The 27267-nt window shown below is 36.4% G+C and overlaps 2 protein-coding genes and 2 long non-coding RNA genes across 12 annotated transcripts; 2 read left to right on the top strand and 2 right to left on the bottom strand.

Moving 5' to 3' along the window:
- Positions 1 to 435: 435 nt before the first annotated feature.
- LOC108171182 (uncharacterized) lies at positions 436 to 10152 on the top strand. Of its 8 annotated transcripts, XR_011580659.1 has the most exons (12): positions 436 to 803; positions 996 to 1059; positions 2230 to 2285; positions 2723 to 2864; positions 3118 to 3180; positions 3660 to 3692; positions 3927 to 3959; positions 4241 to 4368; positions 5156 to 5242; positions 8570 to 8642; positions 9488 to 9579; positions 10032 to 10152. XR_011580659.1 is itself a non-coding variant. In XM_029102751.2 (11 exons), exons 5-11 carry the CDS (start codon positions 3124 to 3126, stop codon positions 9500 to 9502), a joined length of 426 nt encoding a protein of 141 aa, XP_028958584.1. In that variant the 5' UTR covers positions 436 to 803; positions 996 to 1059; positions 2230 to 2285; positions 2723 to 2864; positions 3118 to 3123; the 3' UTR covers positions 9503 to 9748. The 8 variants fall into 8 exon arrangements, 7 of the variants coding, with proteins under 7 accessions (XP_028958584.1, XP_028958577.1, XP_070677275.1 ...); XM_029102751.2 differs by lacking the exon at positions 10032 to 10152 and having other exon boundaries at positions 9488 to 9748; XM_029102744.2 differs by lacking the exons at positions 9488 to 9579; positions 10032 to 10152 and having other exon boundaries at positions 8570 to 8811.
- LOC139195750 (uncharacterized) lies at positions 5750 to 7965 on the bottom strand. Its single transcript, XR_011580663.1, has 4 exons — positions 7732 to 7965; positions 7405 to 7541; positions 6740 to 6798; positions 5750 to 5871 (listed from the first exon to the last, which is right to left on the bottom strand). It is a non-coding gene; the product is annotated as an uncharacterized lncRNA (long non-coding RNA).
- Positions 10153 to 11312: 1160 nt separating the features above from the next.
- Positions 11313 to 14010, top strand: LOC103415976 (ankyrin repeat-containing protein At5g02620-like). The gene is made up of 3 exons (XM_029102716.2): positions 11313 to 12196; positions 12423 to 12952; positions 13126 to 14010. The coding sequence occupies exons 1-3, from the start codon at positions 11569 to 11571 to the stop codon at positions 13807 to 13809; spliced, it is 1842 nt and encodes a 613-aa protein (XP_028958549.1). The 5' UTR covers positions 11313 to 11568; the 3' UTR covers positions 13810 to 14010.
- Positions 14011 to 14346: 336 nt separating this feature from the next.
- LOC103453159 (uncharacterized) lies at positions 14347 to 23060 on the bottom strand. 2 transcript variants are annotated; one of them, XR_003773522.2, is made up of 6 exons: positions 22911 to 23060; positions 22647 to 22733; positions 22366 to 22456; positions 22198 to 22282; positions 21971 to 22020; positions 14347 to 14584 (listed from the first exon to the last, which is right to left on the bottom strand). It is a non-coding gene; the product is annotated as an uncharacterized lncRNA (long non-coding RNA). The 2 variants fall into 2 exon arrangements; XR_003773523.2 differs by lacking the exon at positions 14347 to 14584 and adding an exon at positions 21385 to 21662.
- Between the last annotated feature and the right edge of the window lie 4207 nt (positions 23061 to 27267).

Genomic DNA, 27267 nt, shown 5'->3' with positions numbered 1-27267 from the left:
TAATTAATCTCTGCCGTTGGATTTAAAAAAATTGAATTCTAACACTCCAGATTGTGCCACGTGTCACAACGGTAACTTTTCTTAATTTTAAAACTATTTTTTTTAATTTATAAAGCAGATTAATATCAACCGTTAATCTCAAATCGAACGGTTGATATTAAATTAGTTTTTTTATTACCGTTGCAAATCGGACAGCTCAGATTAAAGAGCCGTTGAAATCGAACGGATCGTGGGAAGCCACGTGGCTTTCCAACGACCACCTGCTGAAACTGGCGCACAGGCCCTGTGCCCTGTAAAGCTGTTGTCTGACGCGCCCCCACTCGCAAGTGAGGGGCACGTGCCTGACACAAAAAAAATAAAAAAAAAACCGACGCCAGGCCTGGCGTCAGCCTGACGTCACACCCACCTCGGGCTGCAGGGCTGGCAATCCTCCACGGCCTAGCCCTCGAGCTCCCACCTTCACTCGGGCTGCCCAACGCTAGAGCTCTATCCACCGGCCCTCGGGCCCTTTCCCTTCGCCTGTCCCCCGAGCAACCACCAAGGGTCGAGTTCCCCTCATCCCTCATCCCCTCATCCCTCATCCCTCATCCCTCACATCTCTCTCTCTCTCTCTCTCTCATTGTTTTTCCGCCTGCCTTTTTCTCCGTTTTCGATTTTCTCATTTTTCTTAGCCAAATCATCTGTGCAAATTTCTTGCGTTTAAAACCCTTTGAAAAATAAATAGTTGCTGCATGTTGCGTTTAAAACCCCTAAGTCAGTACCCATTTTTTTGGTGTTATTCTCTGTTTTCGTCTGCGATCCCTGTAAGTCTCTCTCACTCTAGAGGTACTCGCTGGATTTCATTATTTGATATGGGCTTTGTTTATTTGTGGAGTTAGATACTAATTTATTGATTTTTTTTTTATTGTTGATTTTAGGAATTGATTGATAGGTTTGGTTTCTGGATTCTCTTTCTTTGTTGAATTTTTTATGTTTGTTTTGTTTATTGATTGCAGGGTTGTATTAATTTGCGTTTGATTGGAAGGGTTGCAGAGATTTGATTCAAATTGGTGGATTTGGGTAAGAAAGAAACCTAAATCTTTTCCTTCGGTTTTAAGAGCTGAATGGACATGCTCTGTTTGAAATAAGCGTTTAGATTTACAAATTTTTTTTAACATGCATGCTTCAATGGTAGAATAGAATGGACAGAACATGTACAGTGGCTAGCTTTTAGATCTTCATTTTCGGTTAAATAGTTATTTTCTTATATGTCTTAATGGTAGAAGAGAATGTATATATCTCATTGGTTGTAATGGTAGAAGAGAACGGACATATACCATCGGCTATAATTTATATACACAAGATTTTCTTATCATCCTTTTGAACGTTTTGCAAGAGAATGAATATATAGCAGAATGGATAGTTGTAGTGGAGGGTCAACTTTAATAATTGTTAATCCCATTGGCTATATTATCTGGTAGAAACACTATCAAATTGTACATGCAGAGTCTGTTGCTGTAGGAGGAGGTTGGAAAGGCATTCCTTAGCAAAATTGTTTGTGTAATTGGGCATATACATGAACCTTTTTTTAATATAGCCTTTTGTCGAATGAGCTTTCTAATTTATGATGGCTGCCTTTAGAGTTAGATTGGTTTAGTTAGCTATTCTCAGAGCTATGACAGCAATATGCATCATTTGCGTGGAAATCTGCTCTTCTTTAACATTTCATGCTTTATGGTCTTTGTACTTTGGTTGATAACTCTTCACAACTTTTGTCCTTCTCTTTAGTTTTCTTCAGAGATAGTGTCCGCGTTAGTGTAATTAGAGTTAATCATCTTATACCAACAATCTAAAATTCTATGTTTGGATTGTGTAAGAGTCACTCAGTTCTGTGAATTCTGTATTTACTGGTTTTGTACTGCGATGATTGGTTGATATCCCTGTTCGTTTCAGTGGCTCTGTTTTCTTTTGTAAATGAGTATATTGTGTGTAAAAAAATTTCTAACGTTTTCAATGTAAATTTTAGTAATATTCTATGACACAATCTTTCATACAATTTTTAATCCCACAAATTCATAGTACTTGACATTGGCAGGTTCTTGAACTGTTTTCTCATTTCATTTAGTTATACTTCTGACCATCAATTTTGGAGTTGATTTTTTTATTTAGATGGGTGATTGAAAAAGGAAGTTTTTATATTCAGAATGACTCACAATTTGCTATGAACTAAATGAGTTTTTCTTTATACAGGTCAACATGACTGTGAACATATTAGCAGAGTCATTGCATACATGGAATACAAGGAGGTTTGCAATTGAGCTTTGGTTTTAGTGACTTCTTAAATTTGGTCACGACTAACCCCTTTTTTTTAACTCTACTTAAATGGTTTTCGGGGAACCAGTCATTTGTGTTGTTTCTTCCCTCAACTCTTTGCTTTTAGTTGTCCTGTTGGAGTCTGGATCTTGATTGAATTGATTGTTTTAATCTAAACTATTGGTAGTGATCTTTTTATTTAATTTATCATATTATTGAAAGAATCACTTAGTACAATCAGGTTTTAAAAAAAACTTAATATCATTACTGTTTTGGATTGTGTAGTGTTGAATATTAGTTGTTGATTCCGCTGTGCATTGTGATCAAATCCTATCACGTTCTCCGTTACAGTTTGTTTGTTGAGAATATGGATCTTGATTGAATTGATTTTTTTAATCTAGACCATTTGATACAATTTCCAATCCCGCAGCAACGTGCGGGCATAAATCTCTAGTATGTACTATAGCAATATAGAACTTTGCGTTCTTTTGCAATGATCGATGAACAGCAGCATGAGTCGTTGCCACAACATGAGACCCAGCTTTTGACTGTCCACTGGCATCTCTCCAAAGGTTTGTTTATTGCCTTATGTGGAATTGAGATGTTATAACTTTGAATATTTATCATACATGACAAAAGGGAGTGTCATCTATCTACAAAATATGAAATCGTCCGTTATAATTTTGGGCATATGATTTTCTTTTTTTTTCGTTTCAGAACACATTGTTCTTCATTTTTTGTAATTTTGTTTTTATAATTTTGGGTATTTTGTTTATATCATTAGATCTTTCGGTTGTATAATTTGCTTTTATTTTTTTATTTCAGGTCACTATGCTCTTCGTTTTTTGGGGCTTTTGTTTACATCTTTCAAAGCCCTTTATGCTCAAGGTAAATAATTTTGGATTTTTCCTTTGAGCCTTTTCTCCAACAATTTTTTTTCTTAATATCGTGAAAGTTGTGTTTTTTATACTGTGAAAGTTGAATGTGGAAATTTATTTATTTTTTACTTTTGGTGTCTTTATTCTGTTCTTTTATGGTTTTGGATGGTGTTGGATTGAAAAGCTTTTTTATAAAACTTTTATTTAAAGTGTTTTATCCATTTTTACAATTACTCTCATAAATTGTGCCTGATTTGTGGTTCGATGGGATCGAGGTGATGGGGACGATTTGTGAGGTTGTAGCCACAAGATATAGGGCATACGTGTGGGGTTTAGGGGTTTCGCAGGGGGAGGGTTACAGAGGGAGGGGGTGCACGCGTGAATTGCAGAGGGAGAGGGAGAAGGAGGGGGAGTAGGGTTGCTATATTCAAGTTATCTTTTTTATTTTTACTTGGATTTGATTTTTTTTATTTTTTTATTTTATGACAGGTTGAGAATGTGAAAGCTCTGTTGGAGGTGGAGGTGATAAGTTTAATTTAATGATTTATTGTTGTCTTTTTTTAAACTTTATTTTTATGGGATTGTGCTGTTTTTGGGGAAAACAATATTAAATTGAAGTAAAGTTTAGATATTTCTGTAATTGGGATTTAGAGTAAGAGATGAAGAACTGGGTGGAGTAGGGTTGCTATATTCAAGTTCTCTTTTTTACTTTTACTTGAATTTGATTTGATTTTTTTTTATCTATTTTTATGATAGGTTGAGAATGTGAAAACTCTGTTGGAGGTGGAGGTGAGAAGTTTAATTTAATTCATGATTTATTGTTGTTTTTTTTTAACTTTATTTTTATGGGATTGTGCTGTTTTTGGGGAAAACAATATTAAATTGAAGTAAAGTTTAGATATTTTTGTAATTGGGATTTAGAGTAAGAGATGAAGAACTGGGTGTGATTGCAAAATAAAAAATTTAGAAATTTTTTTGGTTTGGAAGCTAATTTTAAATTTAGTTAGCTGATTAATTAATAGAGAAATGTATATTGAATGTGTGATATGTTCTTCGATGCGTATGAGCAGACACGGGTACTGCTTCAGCAGCAGAAGGTGCTATGTGAGGGTAGGGAGATGAGGAATTCTGAGATGTTGAGTGCTCTTGGTGTCAAAGATGAAGACTGGATAATGATCGTATCTAATGTCACCTTGAGGTATACTTGATGTTTTACTTTATGTGCAATTCACTGTATGATGTTCCTATCATCATACGTCATTCATTAGAAATGGGGTGGTGAGTTTCTCAATACAGTTTTAATTTTTGTGCGAATAATGTTCGTAAAAAGTGTGTTTTTGTTTAGTTCATTGCTGATTCTTATTCTTTGATTTAGTTCACCATTCGTGCTTTTAAAGATAAGAAGTGCAATGCTCTCTCAGATGTTAGTTTTGGGTGGCAATTGAAAGATACGAGGATAAACGAAAATACCAACCAATTGAAAGGATAAATTCAATAGAAAATATTTGATTCACCAATTATTATAGTTTGAGCTCTCTGCATTAAATGTCCTATTTTGAAATTTGATGTTTTAAGATGTCATGAACAAATTGTTGCTGGTTGGGTTTTGTGTTGCAAATTTACTTGACATCCTCTCTTGATATCCCATTTATGCTCCCCATGCTTCCTTTTGCATAAGGGTCAACCCTGGACATCCATTTTGAGGAGACCCATGTGCTTCCTCTACCTTATAGCAGGCTGTGCTAATTGTTGTGTTCTTTGAAATTAGAAGAGAAAAAGATGAAAAAGAAGCCTCATGAACGTGGGAGAAGAATAAGAAAATGCAGTTGTGTTTGTTTTTATTCCAACTCATTCAGTGTCGAATATTTTATTACTTCCCGTTTGGTGAAATTCATTGGTCGTGTCATGTTCGTTTATTTTTTATCAATCAATCTGTTTGGTGCAGTTCAAATATTCAACTGTTTTTCCTTTCCCTTTTGACGCAGGAGTGTTGATTGTGGGAGTTTGGTGGGAAGAGTTCCCAAGCTCATTCTGCAAATTAAAGGATTCACAGACGCGACCAACAGAAAAAGGTTAATTGAACCACTCATTGTTTGATCTCTTACTCCCTATTTGTTATCTGTTTTTTTGTTTTTTTGTTTTTTTGTTTTTAAATTTTAAACTCCATATACTTAATGTAATCCACGGTCAAGAGAACGGTGAGCAATTTAAACTTTTTGGGTTATTGAAATCAGAGTTTTGAATTACAGTTTCTGTTTAGATGCTCGGAGAGATAGGAAACTGCAATTTACTTTTGGATATGCTTTATAAGAAACTGCAGTTTACATTTGGATTTAATTCATCGCTGATGGTATGTTGTGATAGGGTTTTGTAATTTTTAGTATTCTTCAATTCTTTTTAATCTGCAAAATCAAATTACCCATGGAATTTATGATACACAATTAGTTTCTTTTCAGTTGGGTTGAAATTATATTGATCGTTATAAATCTCCTTTTTATAGTTAGGTTGAAAATTGACACACCCCGTCCCGAAGGAGGGCATGCTGGCCGTCACGTGAGTGTGACGCAACCATTTACACAGTTCGGAAGCTTTAAAAATACAATTACTAAGATGAAACACCCGAGGGTGAGTCCTACTTTTGTGAATTCTGTCAGAACACCGTTGGATTCCTCGTGGCCACCAAAGCTCTGCTATCTAGAACCTGGAGGGGCGCAAAACAAAATTGAGTGGGTCAGTAAAACGAAAGTTTTTCGAAAATATTTCATTTAAAACATTTTTAACCCCTCGTTGTAAAACTTGTATATTTTCTCAGAAAATAACATAATAGCATATACCTTCAAATATCTCAAATCATCAATCTTTATCAAAACCAGAAAGTATGTCATGCTATAATGTCAAAAACAGAATATGGATGCATCAATATAATAGGTGAAATAAAGAATCAACCGGAGACCCTGCAGTTGGTCCTGTACGGTTAATTCTATAGCTCAATATCCAATCCAACCGGAGTCACCACTGTGACCTGTACGACACTACTCTGCACATAAATCAGAACTACTTAAAGTAGTCTGTATGATAAGAATGGTGTAAGAATACGCTCTAGTGCTTCTCTCATCAATCATCTGTGCACATAATCTAAAGTCACCTACTAGTCGGAACCACCTCTAGTGATCTATACGACTAGCATGTCGGAACACTCTCATGGTCTGTACGACATGCACCTACTTGGATCCAAGGTGAGCGTGCGGTGCGGTGAATCATATAAGCACTAACACCAGGGGTGCAGGTTATGAGCTCTCAACACAATTCACATCATCAATGATTCACATGAATAACATAAAACTCACATGATACTCACATGTGCGTCCACAGCACCAATTCACATATATATATATATATATATATATATATATATATATATATATATATATATATACACACATCAATTATCAATTCATATATCCCATAATATGCATGCATGACATTTTAAAACGTACTTTCATTTAAACTCAATTTCTGGGAAAAATATAAATAGTATATAGGTATAAACAGAAATACTGCCCACTCACCTGGAGTTCGCCCAACAACTCCTTAGCACAACACATCAAGGCGTTATGACGATCGGCGCCTAGAACAATAATCAAATTCAACCTCAGAAATCATATCGATAGAATATATAACTTATATAAAACACGTCACTACGTAGTTCGATCCGAAAGATCTGCAACTCATATTTCAAATCCATAACTTCCAAAGGTCCACAATATACCTCTAGGACAACATCCTAAAATTTCATTACCATCCAACGGTCGGATCTCCGTCAATTTCCAAAACCAAGTGAAGGTTAACATTCTATTTTATGAACTTACAACTCCAATTCCGGAAGATTCGTAAATCGGATTCCCAATCCATAAGTTCCTATAATCTTCAAATATTACGTATTACAATGTATCAAAGTTTGGTGACGATCAAACGGTCGGATCGTCAATTCATATTTTCACCTAACCACGAATCGTAACGAACTTAGGTTCAATTACTCAATTTACGTCCATCAATTATAAAAACTGAACCTAGAACCTTAAACACATACTAAGAATGACATTGGCGGGCCATTGGCCACGGGCTGCCGAGGGTGGCGGTTGGCCGCCCCGGCTCACCGTAAAATCCAACTATTTCCAAAAATTCTAAAAAAATACAGAATTGAAGATCTCAGTGAGTAGTGTAAACTTTATACCTGAGGCCAAGGCCAATTTGGCCTGGAAACACTTCAATTTCACCACAATCCGTGTGGAACCCTAGATTGGGTGTTTTCAATTCGACCTTCAAATCAACTCCGTCGTCCCAACCAATGCTTGGGCTTTGTTCTAGGTCCTAAGGGAATGCTAAAGGTGTTAGTAATTGAAAGAAAACGTTTCAAGATTTGAAGAATTTGTACACTAAGCCACCGCACACACCGAACAGTTTCAACCAATTTCAAGGCCAAATTCCTTGATTTTTTGGGTGTAATAGGAAGAGGGAAGATCATAGAGGGTTTTCCAAGTGATAGTTTGAAGTAACTCACCGGAAAAGTGAAGAAATTTCGACGGAAATGGGTGGAAAACCCACCGGGTCGCGCGGGTCATGGGTTGAAAACCCATTTCTGTTCTTCTTCCTCCGCTTCTCGCCCTCTCTCCTTTCCTCCTTTCCCCTTCTCTGATTGGCCAAAAGCTTCTCTCTCTTCTCCCCATTCGCCCAACTTCTCTCCTTTCTTTCCCGGAGCTGTCTTCTTATTCCTTCTGGTTGGGCAGTTTTGCCCAATCCTCATTCTTCTTCTTTCTTCACCAGTCACGCACACACACTTACACACATAAAACCTTCTTTCTCTCATCCCAACCATCCATTTAATTCTTCATTAAATCTGGGCCGTCCATTTTCATAAAAGAAATTCTAAATTTTACTAAAATTATAATTCCTTAAAATCCCAAATTTCAAACGTTAATAACTTTTTCGATATAACTCCAAATCATGAACCGTCAGCGCCCACACGTCCGTAGTGACGAATACTACGAGGATATGTCAAGAAAATAAATCTTAGATGGCACGACACAACGATTAACCTCGAATAATGCGCGTGCCTCAAAGGGCATTTTTGTAAATCCTTTATTAAAACTTTAAAACTCTTAAAATCAGGGACGGGCTGTCACAAAAATCATATTAATAGATTCTTTATTTGGTTGGTCCAATCTGTAACAGATGGGATTATTTTGTTTGATGTTTGAATCAAAATTTGATCTTTTTTTTGTGTGAAATTATAATGAAATTGCAAATTTGTCAGGTATATCTTAGATTATTGGTTGCATATTCACCTTCACACAACTATGATATTGCCTCTTGACTGGATGAATTTTGATAATTTTCAGGATCTGCGGTTGCAATGCTTTTGATGCATGCAATAAGCAGGAAGCTACTACTCTTATGGAGCTTCTTTGGCATGTAAGTTCAAATTGCATATCATTTTTCATTTTTTTGTTCACAGAATTCATTATCTTGCTATCTTGGTAATTAGCAGTGTCTGACAGTTGGTGAAGTGTATGAACAAATATGTCGAAGTTTGAATTGTATAGATGAAAGTGAATTTTAACAACTCTAACTTGGATTTCTTATTAATTTGATAGGTCTTTCTTTCATTTGTGTTTGACTATTTTATTTTTTTGGGTATATAAGTACAACTATTGATCAAAAGCCACAAAAATTACCTAACAGCCGAGAAACTGTTTGTGTAAGAAGAACATAATATGATGTAAAACTCAAATTTTGGGCACTTAAGTATACGTTTCATGAAAATTCAATTGGATTTGTTCTGGTCTCCAAGAATTTTTCTTTGTTTGGTTACCAATTAATTTATGCGGCAGGAGTTTAGTTTTTGCTTTTTTGCCTATGTATATATGATTTGAAATGGACAGTTCAAGTTGCTATATATAAATTTGTAGTCGAAGAGTTCGAAGGAGAGGTGAATTAGAAACAATGGGGGAGAGAGTGATGGAGTTGAGGAGTTGAGAGTTAACAGGGAGAGTGATGTCCCTGGTATTGCGAGATCATTGAGACTCTTTGGTTTGAGACTAACTATCTAGTTGATTAATCACTAATTTGATGTATTTAAAGTTTAACTTTTCTTTAAATCATTTTCCTTCTATATTTTCATTGGATTCGTTTCATTTTTTCTGCTTAATTTATCTTAAGAATGTTTGCATCAGAATAATTAACTCTAAATCTGTTAATTTGTCCCATTTTCTAAAAAAAAATTTGCAATGTGAATGGAGGTTATTCTCAATCTTCAGATGGTGATTATTTGACAACTTCTCCAAACGTGGCTACTCAGCCTTTGAAATACAGAGCTGAGGATGAGAGGAGGCAGATGAGCTAGAATCGGGTTTGTACAATTCTAAATTATTTGTTTAGTTACCGATAAAAGATATGGTTGCCCAATCCAGTTTTGTATTTTCAACTTCTTAATCATTTTCCTTTGATAGTACTTCGTTTTGATATGTGAATGAACTATATAACTTCAAGGAAAACTAATGAAAATGACTTGAAAACTTTGAGTTTTAACGATAAGGACAAAATAAAGGGTAAAGAGAATAGTATTAGAATTGACTTTTTAGTGTAAAAATGTGGTTTTTCGTTAAAGTGAACTGTACCGGGAGTTTTTCGTTAAAGTTCCCTATACTTTATTTTTATCTTAGGTCATAGTGTAACGTTTAACAATTGAATTTGTAAGACTGTTTAGCAATTTTTTTCAAAAACTAACTATTCCTGCTAGATGCTCAAATATTGTCTTCTACTTTTATGCTTTGCCTTTTCCGTGTTTTCCTCATGTAGTAGGTTGATCACCTGAGAGTATGAGTATAATACTGATGACGTAATATGATCTACAAATGAATGGTTTCTTATAGCATGCATATCCATACATAGCAAGCAAAGTTTCACTTCATTGGTTCTTAGGTAATACCCCATCGTTTTAGTTACTTTGTGTGGAAATTATTCATGTCTGTCGTGGATAATAAGTATCTGACAAAAAATAATCGTATCATATATGATAAACAGACACGATTAAAGAATTTTCGGAATCCTCACAAAGCGGAGGATTCGGAGAGAATTCTCGTTCCAGAAATCGCACCACAATAATTATTCACGTGTATGAAATACTTTGACAGAAATTGTGGTCTTGGTTTTGGCAGTGTTCCGGATGAAAATACTTACAAGTTTCCTTGGAAGACTGACAGACTATTCGATGACGATGATAGTTGACAGGTGCATTTTTTAAACCAAAAGACAAAGAGACACCAACATTGAACGAACTAATAATTTAAAGTTGAAAAGTAAACCGGACATTTTTTTACATGATTTGTTAACACGACACATAAACATAAAAATAAAGAGTTTTGGATCAATACAATAATTAATTGGATTGTTATTAGGTCACACGATAAGAACTCATTAATAATGTATCTTTAACAAGTTTACACGAGAGTGACACTCGGGTAAATCGTTTTGATACGTTAAAAAAAAATTATTTCGATGATTTTAATTTTTTAAACTATTAAAAAAATTTAACTATAAAATACAACAACCATAGTATATATATGTGTGTGTATATTTATTTATATATGCCAAAGTCCAGTTGATCGGCACTGTTCATTATGTGAGAGCGTGCACTGTTCATCAACAGTTAAAGGGTGGGAATGACCTTGAATTCGTACTGTTCACACTTTGCTACAGTAAAAAGTCTGTTTTGTCCTTCCCTGCCCACGTCTCTCATCTGCTTTGGATAAGGTTTGTAGTGGACAAAAATCTAAGATTAAAAAATGTTAGAAGACAAACACAAGCACATGGTTTCTGACACCGAAAAGGATAAAACATAATATATGTATATATATATTATTATATATACTAAAGTTCAGCAGAAAAGATCACTGTTCATCATGTGAGAGGAAGCACTGTTCACCAACAGTGAAATGATGGATTTGCCCCTCATTTGATGCCAGATTTCAAGTTCCTTTCTTTGTTGCACATTAAAATTACGTGTTTGCCCCTGTTTGATGCCAGCTTGCCGTTGGTTTCCGTCCCGGCACCATGTGGGAAAAAGAAAGAAAAATAATATAAAAAATAAAAAGTTTTGAATGGGTTACTGACAAGAAGAGAAGAAAAAATAAACAAAGTGTTTTTGAATGGTGGACGGCACAAGTGTTTTGAATGGTGATAGGCATGCAATTGGCATGGCTACTTGCCTACTTGGCATGCAATTGGCAACCTCCTATAAGTGAACCTATATGGTTCACAAATCCTCCATTGCAATTTGCATTTGTGCTCTTATTTCAACTTTATACTTTATAGGAAATCTGAGAGAGAGGTGGAAGGCATGAATCCTTCTCTGTATGAAGCAGCTGCAACTGGTGATGTTGGCTTCTTGGAAGGACTTCTAACAGCTGATCTCTCTCAGAAAACACCTAAAGAGAACAATATTCTTCACATTGCAGCTGAATTCAAGCAAATAAACTTCTTCAAAAAAGTGAAAAAAAATCCCGAATCTCCCCGGTTTTGGGCCACCAACAAGAATGGCGAAACTCCTCTACATGTTGCTGCGAGAGTAGGTTGCGGTGAAGTAGTAACGTTCCTCATTGAGCACACAAAAGCGGAACCTATGGAAGTGGTTGATCTTGATCCAGAAAAGGCACCAACTGACGGTGAAGCTTACAAAAAACTACTCCGAATGCCGAATTTGGAAATGGATACAGCACTGCATGTTGCTGTTCGATACAATCATGCTGGAGTAGCGAAGATTTTGCTGAGTGCTGATCCTGAATTGTGTTGTTCATTTTACAGCACCAGGGAGTCACCCCTGTTCCTAGCTGTTAGAGCCGGGTCTACCAGCATTGCTGATTATATTTTAAAAAAGACTCCGGATCATGAATCTCTTTCTTTTCAGGGAACAAATGGTGTGACCGCTTTGCACGCAGCAGCCACTCGTATACCCTTCGCCAAGAAAGGTAATTAACTTCATGACATTACTTTGTACTACCGTACTAGACCCTTCTTATGCACGGAATCCCATCAACTTAGTTATTGAGTATGACATATTGACAGTCGATAATATATCCTTAATGATTGAGATATGCATCTCAGTCCAGCTACCGTTACTTGGTATGCCTTATTTTCATATATATACTTGATTCCCACAACACAATTTCTAATTTTTCTATATCAACATTTTAGGAATTGTGCAATCTATGGTTACCAAAAATCCTGGGATGGTCGAAGTTCGTGATGAAATAGGGTGGACTCCATTACACTACGCATCACTGAGAGGGAACCTTAAAGCAGCTCAACTACTGATTCAAAATTGCAAAACTTTCAAATTTGCTTGTTACATCAAAGACGAGCTTGGCATGTCAGCTCTCCACGTCGCGGCATATGCAGGGCACACCCAAATAATTGAAGAGTTGATCGGACGTTGTCCTGATATTTGTGATTGTGTCAATCACAAGGGCCAAACAGCTCTACATGCAGCAGTTTTAGGCGAAAAGATAAATGTTGTGAAGTACGTTTTGAAGACGCCTAGGCTTGCGAGACTTATAAACGAAGCAGATAATGATGGAAACACTCCTTGGCATCTAGCTGCTATTCATGAAAATAGTGAAATCGTTGCTATTTTAAGGAGAGACAGGAGGTTGAACAGAACTGCTATCAATAAAGAATTTTTGCAAGTTAGCGACATTTTGCTCGCCGAGAACACGGGAAGAAAGGTACGCAAATCTTTTATTTATTTCCCTTGGATTTCAACTTTGAACTCTCTATTTTATTTTCTTATATCGGATAGAATCAAACGTAGAACATATCTAAATCCAAATTCGTTCCCTTATTGTTTTTAAGTCCTGTATATGTTTACTAAAAGTGTAGTTCTTTATTTATGTTTTAGGAAATCGTAAAAAGTCGCAATGTTTTGAACTGCCTGGCAAGAGACGTTGTCGTTACCGTGCCATATTATCAACAAAAAATCAAGCAGGAGTTCAAGAAATTTGGATCCCAAGGGGAAAGCAGTACGTCTGAGACACTGGTCAATACTACAAATACGAGAGAAAACTTGCAGGCTTATTTGGCTCAGACCTTCAAAAGAAATGATTCGAAACTTCTGGTAGCGACGGTCATTGCAACCGTTACATTTACGGCCGTTTTGAACCCGCCAGGAGGGTTTAAAGACGATGGAACACCAGTTTTAACAAAAGAAGGAGCTTACAAAGTATTTATGTTTTTTAACACGCTTTGCTTCGCTCTCTCAGTGTCGGCGATATTTAATGAATCCAGTCCTATATCTGTCCTGTCAACCCATCTACCCACACCTACGAGTCTTATTAGTTATTCCATTGCTGGCATGTTGGTGGCATTTTGTGCAGCCCTGATAGCAGTGGAGCCCAAGCGGCCCGGGCAAAGTATGGTTAACTATTTTTTTTTTGGCAACGATGGTTCCGTTATTGCTTCTCTGCCATCTCGTATTGGTGCCGTAATTGTAGGCGTAGTAGTTTGCATCCCTATTTTTAACTCTCTAAGTCAAATACTCAACGGGGAAACAAGGATCCACGACCTCAAGAAGCACATAATTTAAAAATAATTTACATGGCCTAGAATCGTGGTGCATGACAAAGTCAGAAAGGGAAAAACAATCTTGTCCCTCGAGTATAGGAGGGATTCTAGGCCATGCAAAATCGTGGGTGGTTGTTTTTTTTTCCTATTTCATTGTAAGGCTATTTAACAGCCATTAGTGTTATTCCAATTCAATAAGAATTCTCCCAATTTACAAGTGTAATCAGACTTTGCGTTTACAAGAGCTCTTTTCTATCCTTTTTTTATTCTAACATCTAGTATCAGAGCCCCATCATGGGGCTTGATCAAAGCCTGCAACATAGTTACTAGCTTGAAGGAACAAAATACATGGCATCCGAGAGTAGCTTCGTGCAACCTGCCATTCCGAGGTTTGATGGACACGCCACAACCCAGATATCCAAATGACACATGCATGACATGTATTGACCGATACTCGAGCATGACAAAAGCCATAATTATATGAATATGCATGAACACAAGGAAGCATGCAATCAAAAAGTCAAAAGAGAAACAATAATCATAAAGAATATACAAACGCTAAAGAAATGATAATAATATAACGTTAGTCATAATAAAAGGAGAATATCCAACTGTTAACAATTCGAAACAAAGGATGCATGAATATGTCCAGAGCATACTACTAAACAATAGTGCTAGCGAAATGAAAGACATAAAGTTACAATTATACATAAAAAGGTCATGCGTAGTGAGGAGAAAACAAGATCACTAGAAGGGAAATGCCTCGATGCTCGAGTCGTATTTCTCGTCACTAGGTCCTGAAGGGGGCACAAAAACAAAAGGTTAGTGGACCAGAGTTTATAATAATAGTAATAATAAGAAAACCGTTTTCTTTTTGCACATACTAACCCCCCGTTTTGAAAACAATATAATAATACGTAATAGGTTTTTCCCGAAACTCTACATGCCACGAAAACGTTCATAGATAATAAAATCATATCTAAAAGTGGTATTGAAATCGCCCAAAGACAAAACTAAAAGAGCTCGTAAATCAAAATACTAATGTACTTATATAGGGGCATCGTAGTTGCTCGAATGCATATCCATCACCTGAGGGTGAAGTTGTACGACACTGGGTTACGCCAGTGAAGAAACATGGTAGGTCCCATCACTCAAAGGTGAAGCTGTCCGACATTGGTTTCGCCAGTGAAGTTAGGAGTATGTTGTAAATATCTCACTATTCCTCCATTGTGTCCTATGGCCATAAACGTATACATACTCGTGTTGTGTGTATATGTTGTATGATTACCCACTAATTAAGCACATAAAATGTAATTCAAAATCTCATACCAAAGCTTAGGGCTCAAAACATCATCATCAGAAATCATAAGCATTTCCATAAACATGATTTTCATAAGCATAAAATTTCATAAACCTTAAACTGATAAATCGTAAATACTTCAAAAAACAAATTAAATAAATCATAAATTCTTCGTAAAACATAAATTTAGAAATTCATAAACTTATCATAAAACATAATTAATTCATGAAATGTAGAATTATAAATATATGCCTTCCATGAATGCAAGCCTAATATTTTTATAAAAACATGTAATTTGAGAAGGGGTCCACTCACAAATATTATGCTACCGAAGAGCCATTCGAACTACGAAGGATGGGATCACTTCAAACCAACGCACCTAAACACAATTAGGGACCATTTGTTAAAACTCTACTAAAACGACAAACTTTGGTAAAACGAATGGCAGATTCAAATTTGGCATGTCGAAAAACCAAAGGAAAGACCTTGGGTTTCCCTACTCGCCATCGCATGCGCCGCCACGGGGTGACGGCCCGAGTCACCACGTGCTAAGTTGGGTTACTAGAAAGTTGGCCGGAAAAATCATCGGCAACGCCATCCATAGTACCCCTAGTGGAGGCCCGTGTGCTTCACGAGCCCACGAGTACGCTATACTCGCCTTATGTCACATCCCGACCAGGGCCCCTACCACATCTCTGACCCTACCTTCGCCGTAGCACGATATTGTCCGTTTTGGGCCCCGACCACGCCCTTATAGTTTTGTTTCTGGGAATTCACATGAGAACTTCCCAATGGGTCACCCATCATGGGAATGCTATCGCGCGAACTCGCTTAACTTCGGAGTTCCGATAGAACTCGAAGTCAGTGAGCTCCCAAAAGGTCTCGTGCTAATTAGAGGTGGGAATGTACATATAAGGCATAGAGGATCCACTCCCCTGAGCGATGTGGGATCTCACAATCCACCCCCCTTAGGGGCCCGACGTCCTCGTTGGCACCCTTCCAGCTAGCGATTGGTTTGGATACCAAATTTTCACATCCTGACCCGAGCCTCCACCACATCCCGGGTCCCGCCTCCGCCGTAGCATGATATTGTTTGCTTTGGGCCCCGACCACGCCCTCACGGTTTTGTTTTTGGGAACTCACACGAGAACTTCTCAGTGGGTCACCCATCATGAGAATGCTCTCGCACGAACTAACTTAACTTCCGAGTTTTGATAGAACCCGAAGCCAGTGAGCTTACAAAAGGCCTCTTGCTAATTAGAGGTGGGAATGTACATTTAAGGCATATAGGATCTACTCCCCTGGGCGATGTAGGATCTCACAATCCACCCCCTTTAGGGGCTTGACGTCCTCGTCGGCACCCTTCCGGCCAGGGATTGGCTTTGATACCAAATTTTCACATCCCGACCCGGGCTCTCACCACATCCCCGGCCCCACCTCCGCCGTAGCACGATATTGTTTGCTTTGGGCCTCGACCACGCCCTTACAGTTTTTTTTTGGGAACTCACATGAGAACTTCCCAGTGGGTCACCCATCATGGGAATGCTCTCGCGCGAACTCGCTTTACTTCGGAGTTTCGATGAAACCTGAAACCAGTGAGCACCCAAAAAGCCTCGTGCCAATTAGAGGTGAGAATGTACATATAAGGCATAGATGATCCACTCCCCTGGCCAATGTGGGATCTCACAATTTCTGCAATTTTTGCAGGTTTCTCATTTAACTCCCAGAGCTAATTCCGAGCTCGATACAACCACAAATCAAGTGATTCAAGATCCTATGTAAAGTTAGAAATGTAGGGAAGAGATTTATACCCTTTCGAGGCCCAATGAGGATCGGAGCTGGCTTGAAAAATGGCTTGAAAGTGGCGAAACAGTCACGGTCTCCCACTTCCCCGAATATGGAAAAAAATTCCCATAGCAGTTTTTGTGATTAAACCATTCACCAAAGTCATTATTTATCATCAAACAAATACTTTAGACCACGAGGGAGGAAGATCGAAGGAGTTCGTGGCTTACCTTCGCCGAAAACGGTGATAACTTGCCAAAGAAAGGGATGCATAGTAAAGGCACTACTGTGCAAAGGAAAAGAAAAAGGAAGAGAGAAGGATCTCGTCCAAGCCTAGGATTTGAGATGAAGATTGTTAGGTGGTGGTGCTTGAAGAAGGATACCGCGAAGGATATATGAGATTCTTTGAAGCAGAAATATCAAGGAACGGCATGTGTCAAGTGTGCCCAATTGCAAGCTCTTTGTGAAGAGTTTAAAGTGATACACATAAACGCTGGGGAATAAGTCAATGACTACTTTGGAAGAACTCTCATCATAGCTAATAAAATGAGGTTCACAGAGAGAAAATGGAGGATGTGGTGATCACTGAGAAGATCTTGAGGTCTATGACTTCAAAATATGATTATGTTGTGTGTTTGATTGAGGAATCGAATGAACCTTGTCTATAGACGAGCTTCAGAGTAACCTGTTGGTGCATGAACAAAGAATCAGCCGGATGAACAAGCACTGCAAGTCACTTATGTAGCTTAGCAAGGAGGAAAATGTGGAGGTCAAAGTACTTATCGTGGAAGAGGAAGAGGAAAAGGAAGAGGAAGAGGAAGAGGTAGAGGTAGATTTGAGTTTGAGAAATCTACATTACAATCTATAATTGTCATGAGTTAGGGCATTTTCAGTGGACGTGTCCAAGGAAAGCAAGGGATCCAAAGGCAAACTACGCAGAAACAAAAGAAGAGATGTTGTTGATGGTCCATGTGGACTTTAAAAAAGATGAAGTAGAGAACATTTGGTTCCTTGATTCTGGGTATAGCAACCATATGTGTGGCAAAAGAGACATATTTTTTGAATTTGATAGAAATTTCAGAGAGTCTGTGAAGCTGAGAAATGACTCGAGCCTTATTGTACGAAGTAAAGGCAAGGTTCAAATAAAGGTGAATGAGATTGCACATGTGATCACATGAGTCTTCTTTGTACCAGAACTGAAGAACAACTTGTTAAGCATCGAGCAACTACAAGAGAAGAGACTCGTTGTGCTTATTCAACATGGAAAATGTAAGATCTTTCATCCTGAGATAACATATAATAGAATGTTTGCTTGATGTGCTTGCTCGCTGTCCACTAAGAGAGCAAAAATATTTCTCCTCACAGACCACAAATCAAGCCATGCTTTAGCACTGTCAATATGGACATTTTAGCTGGAATGGACTCAAAGTACTTCAACAAAAGAAGATGATTGAAGGGTAACCTCAGTTCAAAGCTACTTAGAGAATATGTGAAGACTGTTTGGTGGGAAGACAACACCATGATCCATTCCCAAAGGAAAGTATATAGAGAGCCTTCAAAATTCTTCAATTGGTGCATGCTGATATATATGGTTTGATAAATCCAATCTCGAACAGCAAGAAAAGGTATCTCATCACCTTTATTAACAATTTCAGTAGAAAAACTTGGGTTTATTTCTTGGTAGAAAAATCAGAAGCCTTTGCCACATTCAAAACCTACAAAGCCAGGGTCGAGAATGAAACTAGAGCATTCATACAGAGTTTTAGAACAGATCGTGAGAGCGAGTTCACATTATAAGAATTCACAAACTTCTGTAATAAGAATGGAATACACATGCAATTGACGACTACATATACTCCCTAACAAAACGGTGTTGCCGAGAGGAAAAATCGAACCATTATGAATATGGTACAAAGCATGTCGCCTGAGAAGAAAATTTCTAAAACTTATTGGTATGAAGCTGTAAACTGGATGGTTCATGTGCTGAATAGAAGTCGGACCCTTGCTGTGAAGAGAGAAATACCTAAAAAGGTTGGAGCGGACTTAAACCATTAGTGGAGCATTTCAGAATCTTTGGATGCATATCCATGCTCATATACCTGACAACAAGAGAGTGGAGCTTGATGCCAAGAGTCTCAAATGCATATTACTTGGAGTAAGTGAAGAGTCTAAAGCTTACAGGCAGATTGATCCCATTTCACAAAATAATTGTAAACCGAGATGTGGTCTTTAAGGAAGATAAAAAATGGAGTATGGATGCAGTCACAAGCAAGCCATATTGGCTGATCTTGAATGGGAAACTAACGAATAAGCAAGTATAAAAGATAAAGGCAATGGAGATGAGTCTAAAGCTAATGAAGAATTGGAGGACGGTAGGACTGATAGCAGTGACTTTTTAGAAGAAGAAGACACCTTGAATAATGACAACTCACCTCACAAAAGGACGAACACGAAGACCACTAGTGTGGATGAGAGATTATGAAACTAGTCAAGGTTTCTTTGATGAAAAAGGTGTAAACATAGCTCATCTAGCTTTGTTCACTGACAGTTATCCCTAGACATTTGAGGATATTGTGAAAAATGGAGGTAAGCTATGGATCAAGAAATTGAAGCTATAAAGAGGAATGAGATGTGAGAACTAACGAATCTACCATTAGGGCAAAAACCATTGAAGTGAAGTGGGTCTTGAAACAAAACTCAATGAGCATAGGGAAGTCGACAAGTATAAGGCATGGCTATTCGCTAAGGGATACATCTAACAATATGGGTAGATTATGCTGAAGTGTTCACACCAGTGGCTCACTTGGATACAATTCGAATTGTACTTTCCCTTGCTACTCAGAAAAGTTGGTTGATTTACCAACTTGATGTCAAATCAGCCTTTCTGCATGGAGAAATTAATGAAAAGGTGTTTGTCGATCAACCTCCTGGTTATGAACAAAAGGGGAATAAATCCAAGGTCTATTTGCTCAAGAAGGCTTTGTATGAACTCAACAGGCTCCCTGAGCCTAGTACAGTCGTATAGAGTCATACTTTGTTAAGGAAGGCTTCAACAAATGTCCTACGAGCATACTCTGTTCATTAAAACAACGGATGGAGGTAAATTATTGAAAGTGTCTTTATGTTGATGATCTTATATTTACTGGCAATGATGAAGTTATGTTCGAACAATTTAAGAAGTCCACGATGGTTGAATTTTATATGACTAATCTCAAGAAAATGAGATATTTCCTTGGCATTGAAGTGTTGCAAATATTAGATAACATCTTTATTAGCTAACAGAAGTACGCTCAAGAACTTGTGGAGAGATTTAATATGGACTAGTGCAACTCAGTGCACAATCTAGTGGTTTTTGGGTTTAAGCTTACAAGGGATGAATAATGAGTGGGAGTCGATGACAAGGTTTACAAGTAGATGGTGGGAAATCTTATGTATCTAGCTGCCACATGTCCTGATTTAATGTTTGTTGTAAGCTTAACTAGTATGTACATGGAACGTCCCACATAGACTCATTTGATGGCAGCAAAAAGAGTTCTAAGGTATGTGAAGAGCACAACTAGCTTTGGGGTGTCTTTAAGAAATGAGGAGATGAAGAGCTCTTTGGCTACATAGACAACGCTTATTCTGGATATCAGTATGACAAAAAGAGCACTTCAAGTTATGTTTTTATGATGAATTCGGGTGCAGTGTCTTGGTCTTCAAAGAAACAGCCCATAGTTACTCTTTCCACCATAGAAGCAGAGTTTATTGTTGCAGCATCAAGTGTGTATGAAGTTGTGTGCCAGAGAAGAATTTTGAAAATTCTAAATCATGTGCAATCCAATCCTACGGTAGTGTACTTCAGCCATCAAACTCTCGAAGAATCCAGTGATGCATGGCCGTAGCAAGCACATAGATGTCCATATTCATTTTCTTCGTGATCTTGTCCAAGATGAAGTAGTGGAGCTAATATAGTGTTCTACTCAGGAGCAAATTGTAGATATCTTGACAAAACCATTGTAGCTTGAAATGTTTTCGAAGATGCGAGGTTGAATGGGTGTTTGCGAATACCCTGGAATCAATTGATTGCCAATGACATTCAGCTTAATGGATGATGTTAAAGTTGTTGGGACTTCCTACCCATTAGGGTTAGGGTTCCTTGTTTTTAGGGTTTGATTCAAGTCATGCATATAATTAGAGGTGGTTCGGTATGGGATCCCATACCGAAACCCTTGTCCCGATTCCCAAACCAAAATTTTCGGGAATCTCAATTTCAATACCGATCCCAAACCAAATTTTCGGGAATCCCAAAATAGTTTCGTGATTTCGGGACAAATCGGGAATCCCGAAATGGTTTTGGGCTTTTGGACAAAAAGCCAATATTGGGCCATGCCCAAAATCTGTCCACCCAGCCTAGTAATGAATATGTCCAATTGTATAGTCACTCAATTCAACAGCCCATATGGGCTTAACCTAATTCAACAAAAAACAATTTTATTTCTACTACACATGTCAAATCTGTGTACAAATCTATTTTAAAGCAATTTGCCAAATATATTCAACAGCCCATAGTGACGTACAACAAGTCAAATCGAAAAGCAAAAATATTAGTTACAAGTCAAGGTTTTAAAATAAATAAAGTAACAAACTCAAAAGCAAAAAAATTAGTTCCAAGCCAAAGTTTCAATAATTAAGTTACAAACCAAAAGCAAAAAAACAAAGCCTAAAATTTATGAAGATTGTTGGCCTCTTCGGCCCCTAATACCGAGACCATATGTGCACTAGATTGGCTACTAGACCCGTTCATCCTACTTAACAAATAAAATAACAATGCACATTAATATATATCACAACCACAGTTCAGCATATATCCAAATTCCAATCAATAATCTGAGCATTCAACATGGAAAAATCTGAGCATATATCGTGTATTTGAACTACAAAGCAAATAAAATCTGAGCATTCAACATAGAAAAATCTGAGCATATATCGTGTATTTGAACTACAAAGCAAATAAAAACCAGGGTGAAAATTTGAAAATCGTATACTAACTAATTTTCATATAACACATACAAAACTTGAAGCATTAAAGCAATCGCATAGATATGAAAATACTTACACTCCAAGAAGAAACGGCCACACTTCAGCTCGAATACTTGGATCAACACCCTGCATCAGAAAGTAAGTGATTAATATCCATCTGGTGAAACAGAAACAATTTCCATGTTTCAACACATAGGAATAGGATGTCACACACTTCACGTCTTATTATCTAATCACCTAGCCAGGGATGCATAAGTAAAGTTACATACAGAAGTGTAGTTTTGAAAACCATATCACACATACCTAGAGAAGCAAAGTACCATCATTGCATTTATCTGCAACCCGTTTGCTCACATGGAAAGGATCTGTAAAATGCACTGCTAGGGTCCTGCACAAATTAATAATCAATAAAAGACATCTACAATTTTGAAAGATAAGAACAAAAAGTAGAACAAAATAAAAGAAAAATACCTCTCAAATATCTGATTGTGGGATACACCAAATTCAAGTTTGAGTGCTATCATCCTCATTCCATCCACAATGCTCTGTCTCTGGGGAGCCACTGCATAATGCATTATGTACAGGTAAGCAGTTGGGACTCAATAGAGTATTTAAACGTAGAACACACATATTCACAATCTGAAGATGATCCTACTGCAAGCTTTTCACTGATACTCAATCAAATTTTTTGTCGTATTTATTCAAACATCGAAAGATATTGCATTTTCTCCCCATACATCCCTTCTACATACCAATTTCATTTGGGAGAGGATGAGACTTGCAAAAAACATGCAGCGCATAAACCTGGTAATCCTGGTAGCCGCAGCAATCTGGTAATCCTGCAAACATGCAGCGCATAAAAACATTCACTCTTCAAAATTGAAACCAGTAAGGGAAGATTCAAGATTGAAATTAGGTTTCAAAACGAAGACAGAAATTAAGATTCAAGATTCAAACCCTAAATTAAATTTCAAAAGGAAGACATAAATTAGGTTTCAAAACACTAAATTAATTACCTAATTTGGGGTGAGGTGAGACCGTGAGAGTGACTTCGAGTTCGATGAGAGATTAGATGAGAGATGAGGGCTCGGTGAGGGAGGGCTGCGTTTCGAGACTTCAATGGATGGAAACAAATGAACGGAAAGAGTAGAGTACCATTTGGATCTGACCTAAAAACAAATCAACGGCACATATTAAATCCAAAATAATCAATGGTTGAAATAATTCTCTTACAATTAAAAAATAATATATATATAATTTTTTTTCGGTTCGGTATGGGAATACCGAAAAATGGAGATGCAGTACCGAATCCCATACCGAAAATTTCGGTTTGGTTCGGGATGACATCCTGAAAATTTCGGGAATTTTGGTTTGGGATTTTTTTGGTTTGGGATCGGGATTTTTTTGGTTTGGTTTGGGATTTTTGGGATTTTTTTCCAGCCCTACATATAATCCCTCTTATACTTGAGGGACAAGATTGTTTTTCCATTTCTGACTTAGTCATGCACCACGATTCTGTAAATAACAACAATAGTGTAATACAATACACTAGCCCAAGATCAACACACAAAGATGTAAAGAAGAACAAGCTAAAGAGATGAATAAAAAAATACTCCAACTTCTATTTTCTGCACACACAAAAAAGATCTGGTACAGGGAGGAGGAAAGGCACAACTAGTGACTTTTCGTTTCTTTCTAAAGACTCCTCTTTTTTCTCTTTAAGAGACAATAAAGCTGGACCTAATAAATAATACCCAAAAAGATAATTCTAGACACTGCCAGCACATACAAACAAAAAACAAAAAATACATGGCTATTTAGATTCTCCAAAATATCAACTTTAATGTTTAACAGATTCTAAGCCCTGTAAAATCGTGGGTTGTTGTTTCCTTTCCTATTTCATTGTAAGGCTATTTAATAACCATAAATGTTATTTCAATTCAATAAGAATTCTCCCAGTTTACAACTGTAATCAGACTGCTTTTACAAAAGCTCTTTGCCATCCTTTTTGGTTCTAACAAAATGTAACTACATTACTTTCCAATTTTCTACTAGATCATCGTTACCATTCCAAAACCAGTGGAATCAAGATTTATAATCATAAAAAAAAAAGTAACTGGACGACGGTGAAATACCGTCGTTCACAAAATTGTTGTGCTCAAGTGTGTCATAGTATAAAGTTAATCCACAACGATTTTTTTCACCGTCATACATATTTGCATCCGACAACGGCTATTACCAAACAACCTTTGTGTATTACTGTCATGTATTAGATATATCCATCACTTTATAACATTTCGTATGCTGTTATACTACGGTTTTTAGCTTAAATGTGTAGTATAATGACCAAATTAATTAGTGTGTATAGCACATGTCGTCTATTACATTATTCTAGTGGTAACTGATGAGTTCATTTTAGGAGTAATTAGGTTTTCATCCCTATTTTTACTACTCTATTGATTAAAACCTTATTACTTTTCAATTTTTGATCAAGGTCCTTTGTATTAATAATATCATTAATTATTTCAATAATAAAATATTTTTTATTTCTAAATATATTCATTTAATATTAAAAATGTTACAATTAGTATATTTATATTTATGGCTAAATTTTTTATCATATTTTTTTTTTAATTTGTACCCATTTTAATTTGCAACCCTTTTTTAATTTGTACCAATTTTCCTTTCAGTTTTAATTTGTACCCATATATTAATTTCTTTTTGTGTCCATATTTTTTAAAGTTTTATTTGTATTGTACCCATACTTTTTTATTTATTTGTACCCATTTTTATTTTTGCTAAATGTACCTATTTTGAAGAATGTACCCATGTTTTGATACAATAATTTTTTGGTTATTTTTTATGAATGTACCCATGTTTACACACACACACACAATAGTATATTTATATTTTAATATTTTTAATCCCACAAATTATGGTTTTTTATTTAAAATCTCATTACTATAAACAACTATAAATTTTAATTTTTAATTTAAAAAATATAGTAATGTACATAGAAATAAATTATCAATTAATTTCAGGGACTTGGATCAAAAATTGAAAACCAACAAGGTTTCAGTCAAAGACTGTTCATAACTAGGGACCACATCCAAAGTCTCCCTTGATTTTATACTATATATTTGCTCCCATTCTTGGTATATTTTGGTTATTATTTTGGTGAAATGTTGATGCTTTGTATTATTTTCAATGTAGGACGTGCGAACTTGTTCTGAGCATTAAGTAATCAAATGGTGAAATTTTTGAGTGATTCCAATTGAAGTGGGTTCGTGATTCTGTCAAGAAGGTTGTTCAAAATTTCGTAATTTTATCCTTAAGCATCTGATCTCGGCGAATTAATTTATACCAGCACGCAATGCTGGCAAATCGGACTATAGAGCTTACTTGCGACTTTTTGGGCTACAAGATGATGAATTTTGGACTTGTGATCTTCTTGGAACTTGAAAATGACGTCTTAATCTTTAATTCAAGTTGTTTTGGGCCTGTTTTGGAGCCCTAAAGATGCAGAAATGTGGGATTCTTTGTGGATGGACAGATTTTCCAAAGTTAAAATATGAATGTATTTTCAAGTTATCTTATTCTATTATGTTTCCTAGTTTTTAGAAGACTTTTTCTAGTAGTACAATTAAGGTTATTTAGCCATTAGGATTGGAGAGACGCATTATTTTAGGAAATTTCAGATTTTTTACCTACAAGGTGTTTTCATTTATTTTTCTAGTTAATGATATTTTCTTTAGTTTTTATTATGATTATGTGAAACTAGTCTTTTTGCTAGGGCGAGACCATGAGTCTTAACATGAATATGTGATTTTATTAATTTGCTTATGAATGAATGTATGATTGCTTTGAATTATTAATTATCGTGTTTAAACTATCTAATTGTCTTAGTGATTTGCGACCATTAGGGTATTTAGACAAGTAATTTAATGCAATTTATGTTGGAACATCACCTTGAAATTGAGGATGGCTTCTTGTGATTAGTAATTGTACGTTCAGTTAAGGTGAACATCACGCTCTTAAGGGTTGCTTGGTTTTTCAAAAGGTTTTCACAAAACTTAATGAGGCTTGCATGTTTATATTTGATTTGAACATCACAGATGAGTTGCATGTTAGATATACGTTTTCGCTCAAACATCACGAGGAAAATATATATTAGGAAAACCTAACCTTCAAAGCATGTATGTAGAATTTCATATGTAATTCATAAAATTGCATAGGATTGTTAATGGTGACGGCGGAACTTTAGTGCTTAAATTGATTTTTAAAATCGTTTTCTTTTTAGTTCATTTTACTTTGCAAATTATTTAATTGTTTTTATTATTTTAAATTCCAAAATCGACATTTTCGAAACTTTGTTACAAATAATTAGCTAAGGATTAGTTTAAATATAAATTATTCATTCAATCCCTGTGGAGAACGACTTTGTTTGAGCTGCTATACTACAACTACCTTGTACTCTTGCAATTATTTTTAAGTGTTTCTGTAGACATCGAAATTTCAGTAAATAAATGTTGACCGATAAATCAAAGTTTCAACGCTCATGTATTACATAAATTTTACGCGTAGCGTGTGTCTAAACAAAAAATCTAAATAAGTTGGAAAAGTCATCAAACATGACACATGTCAACACCTGGCAGAAACGACTTATTTCATCTGGAATATTATATTCAAAGTTAGGCCTTGGAAATTTCTATTAAAAGCATCTCTCATAGATGTTTTTTAAAATAGGAAAACTAATGATAATGGCTTGAAAATTTTAAGCTTTAATCGAAATGACAAAAAAGTGTTGTAAGTGAATAGTGTCAAAGTGACTTTTTAAAGTAAAATTGTCGTTTTCATTTAAGTGAACAATACCGGAAGTGTTTCGTTAAAACTCCCTTAAAAAAACCAGCTATTTTATAACACAGGTTAACCGTAGTCATTAATGAAATTTTCAATATGGCAATCCTACCCTCCTCATCTCCCAAACTCCCAACTCGATCTCTCTCTCCCTCATCTCCACTTGAGAAACCAATGGACACCAAATTACTTTAATCTAAAGAAGGGGAAGAAGTGAATCTCTCATTCCGTGAGAGACCTTCTTTCCTCTGTGAGAGTTTTCTTTCCCCCTTTGGTGAGGGTCTTCAACTTGTCCACCTTCTCAAGCATCGACTCCGGCTTCGGCTGGAGTTGGTTGCCACTTTTCATTTTCTTCTTCTGTTTTCTTCTATTTTCCCCTTCTCTGCTATGTTCTTCTATTTTCCCCTTCTCTGCTATGTTCTTCTATTTTCCTTTTCTTCTTCTATTTTCTTCTCTTGTTGATTTTCATCCTCCTTTGTCTTCCTTCTACCCCCGCCCAGTGGCCTGTTTGCCACT

Source organism: Malus domestica, chromosome 05 (assembly GCF_042453785.1).
Source record: "Malus domestica chromosome 05, GDT2T_hap1".
Classification (NCBI taxonomy): Eukaryota; Viridiplantae; Streptophyta; class Magnoliopsida; order Rosales; family Rosaceae; genus Malus; species Malus domestica.
The sequence above is the reverse complement of the archived record's forward strand: the minus strand, read 5'-3'. Positions and strand labels throughout refer to the sequence as shown.

Excerpts from the sequence above, each read along its gene's own strand:
- LOC108171182 (XM_070821174.1), top strand. The coding sequence starts at position 3,124 with ATGCTCTTCGTTTTTTGGGGCTTTTGTTTACATCTTTCAAAGCCCTTT. Across the intron at positions 3,181-3,659 it reads CAAAGCCCTTTATGCTCAAG|GTTGAGAATGTGAAAGCTCT; the intron begins GTAAATAATTTT and ends ATTTTATGACAG. Across the intron at positions 3,960-4,240 it reads AAACTCTGTTGGAGGTGGAG|ACACGGGTACTGCTTCAGCA; the intron begins GTGAGAAGTTTA and ends GCGTATGAGCAG.
- LOC103415976 (XM_029102716.2), top strand. The coding sequence starts at position 11,569 with ATGAATCCTTCTCTGTATGAAGCAGCTGCAACTGGTGATGTTGGCTTC. Across the intron at positions 12,197-12,422 it reads TATACCCTTCGCCAAGAAAG|GAATTGTGCAATCTATGGTT; the intron begins GTAATTAACTTC and ends TCAACATTTTAG. Across the intron at positions 12,953-13,125 it reads CCGAGAACACGGGAAGAAAG|GAAATCGTAAAAAGTCGCAA; the intron begins GTACGCAAATCT and ends TTTATGTTTTAG.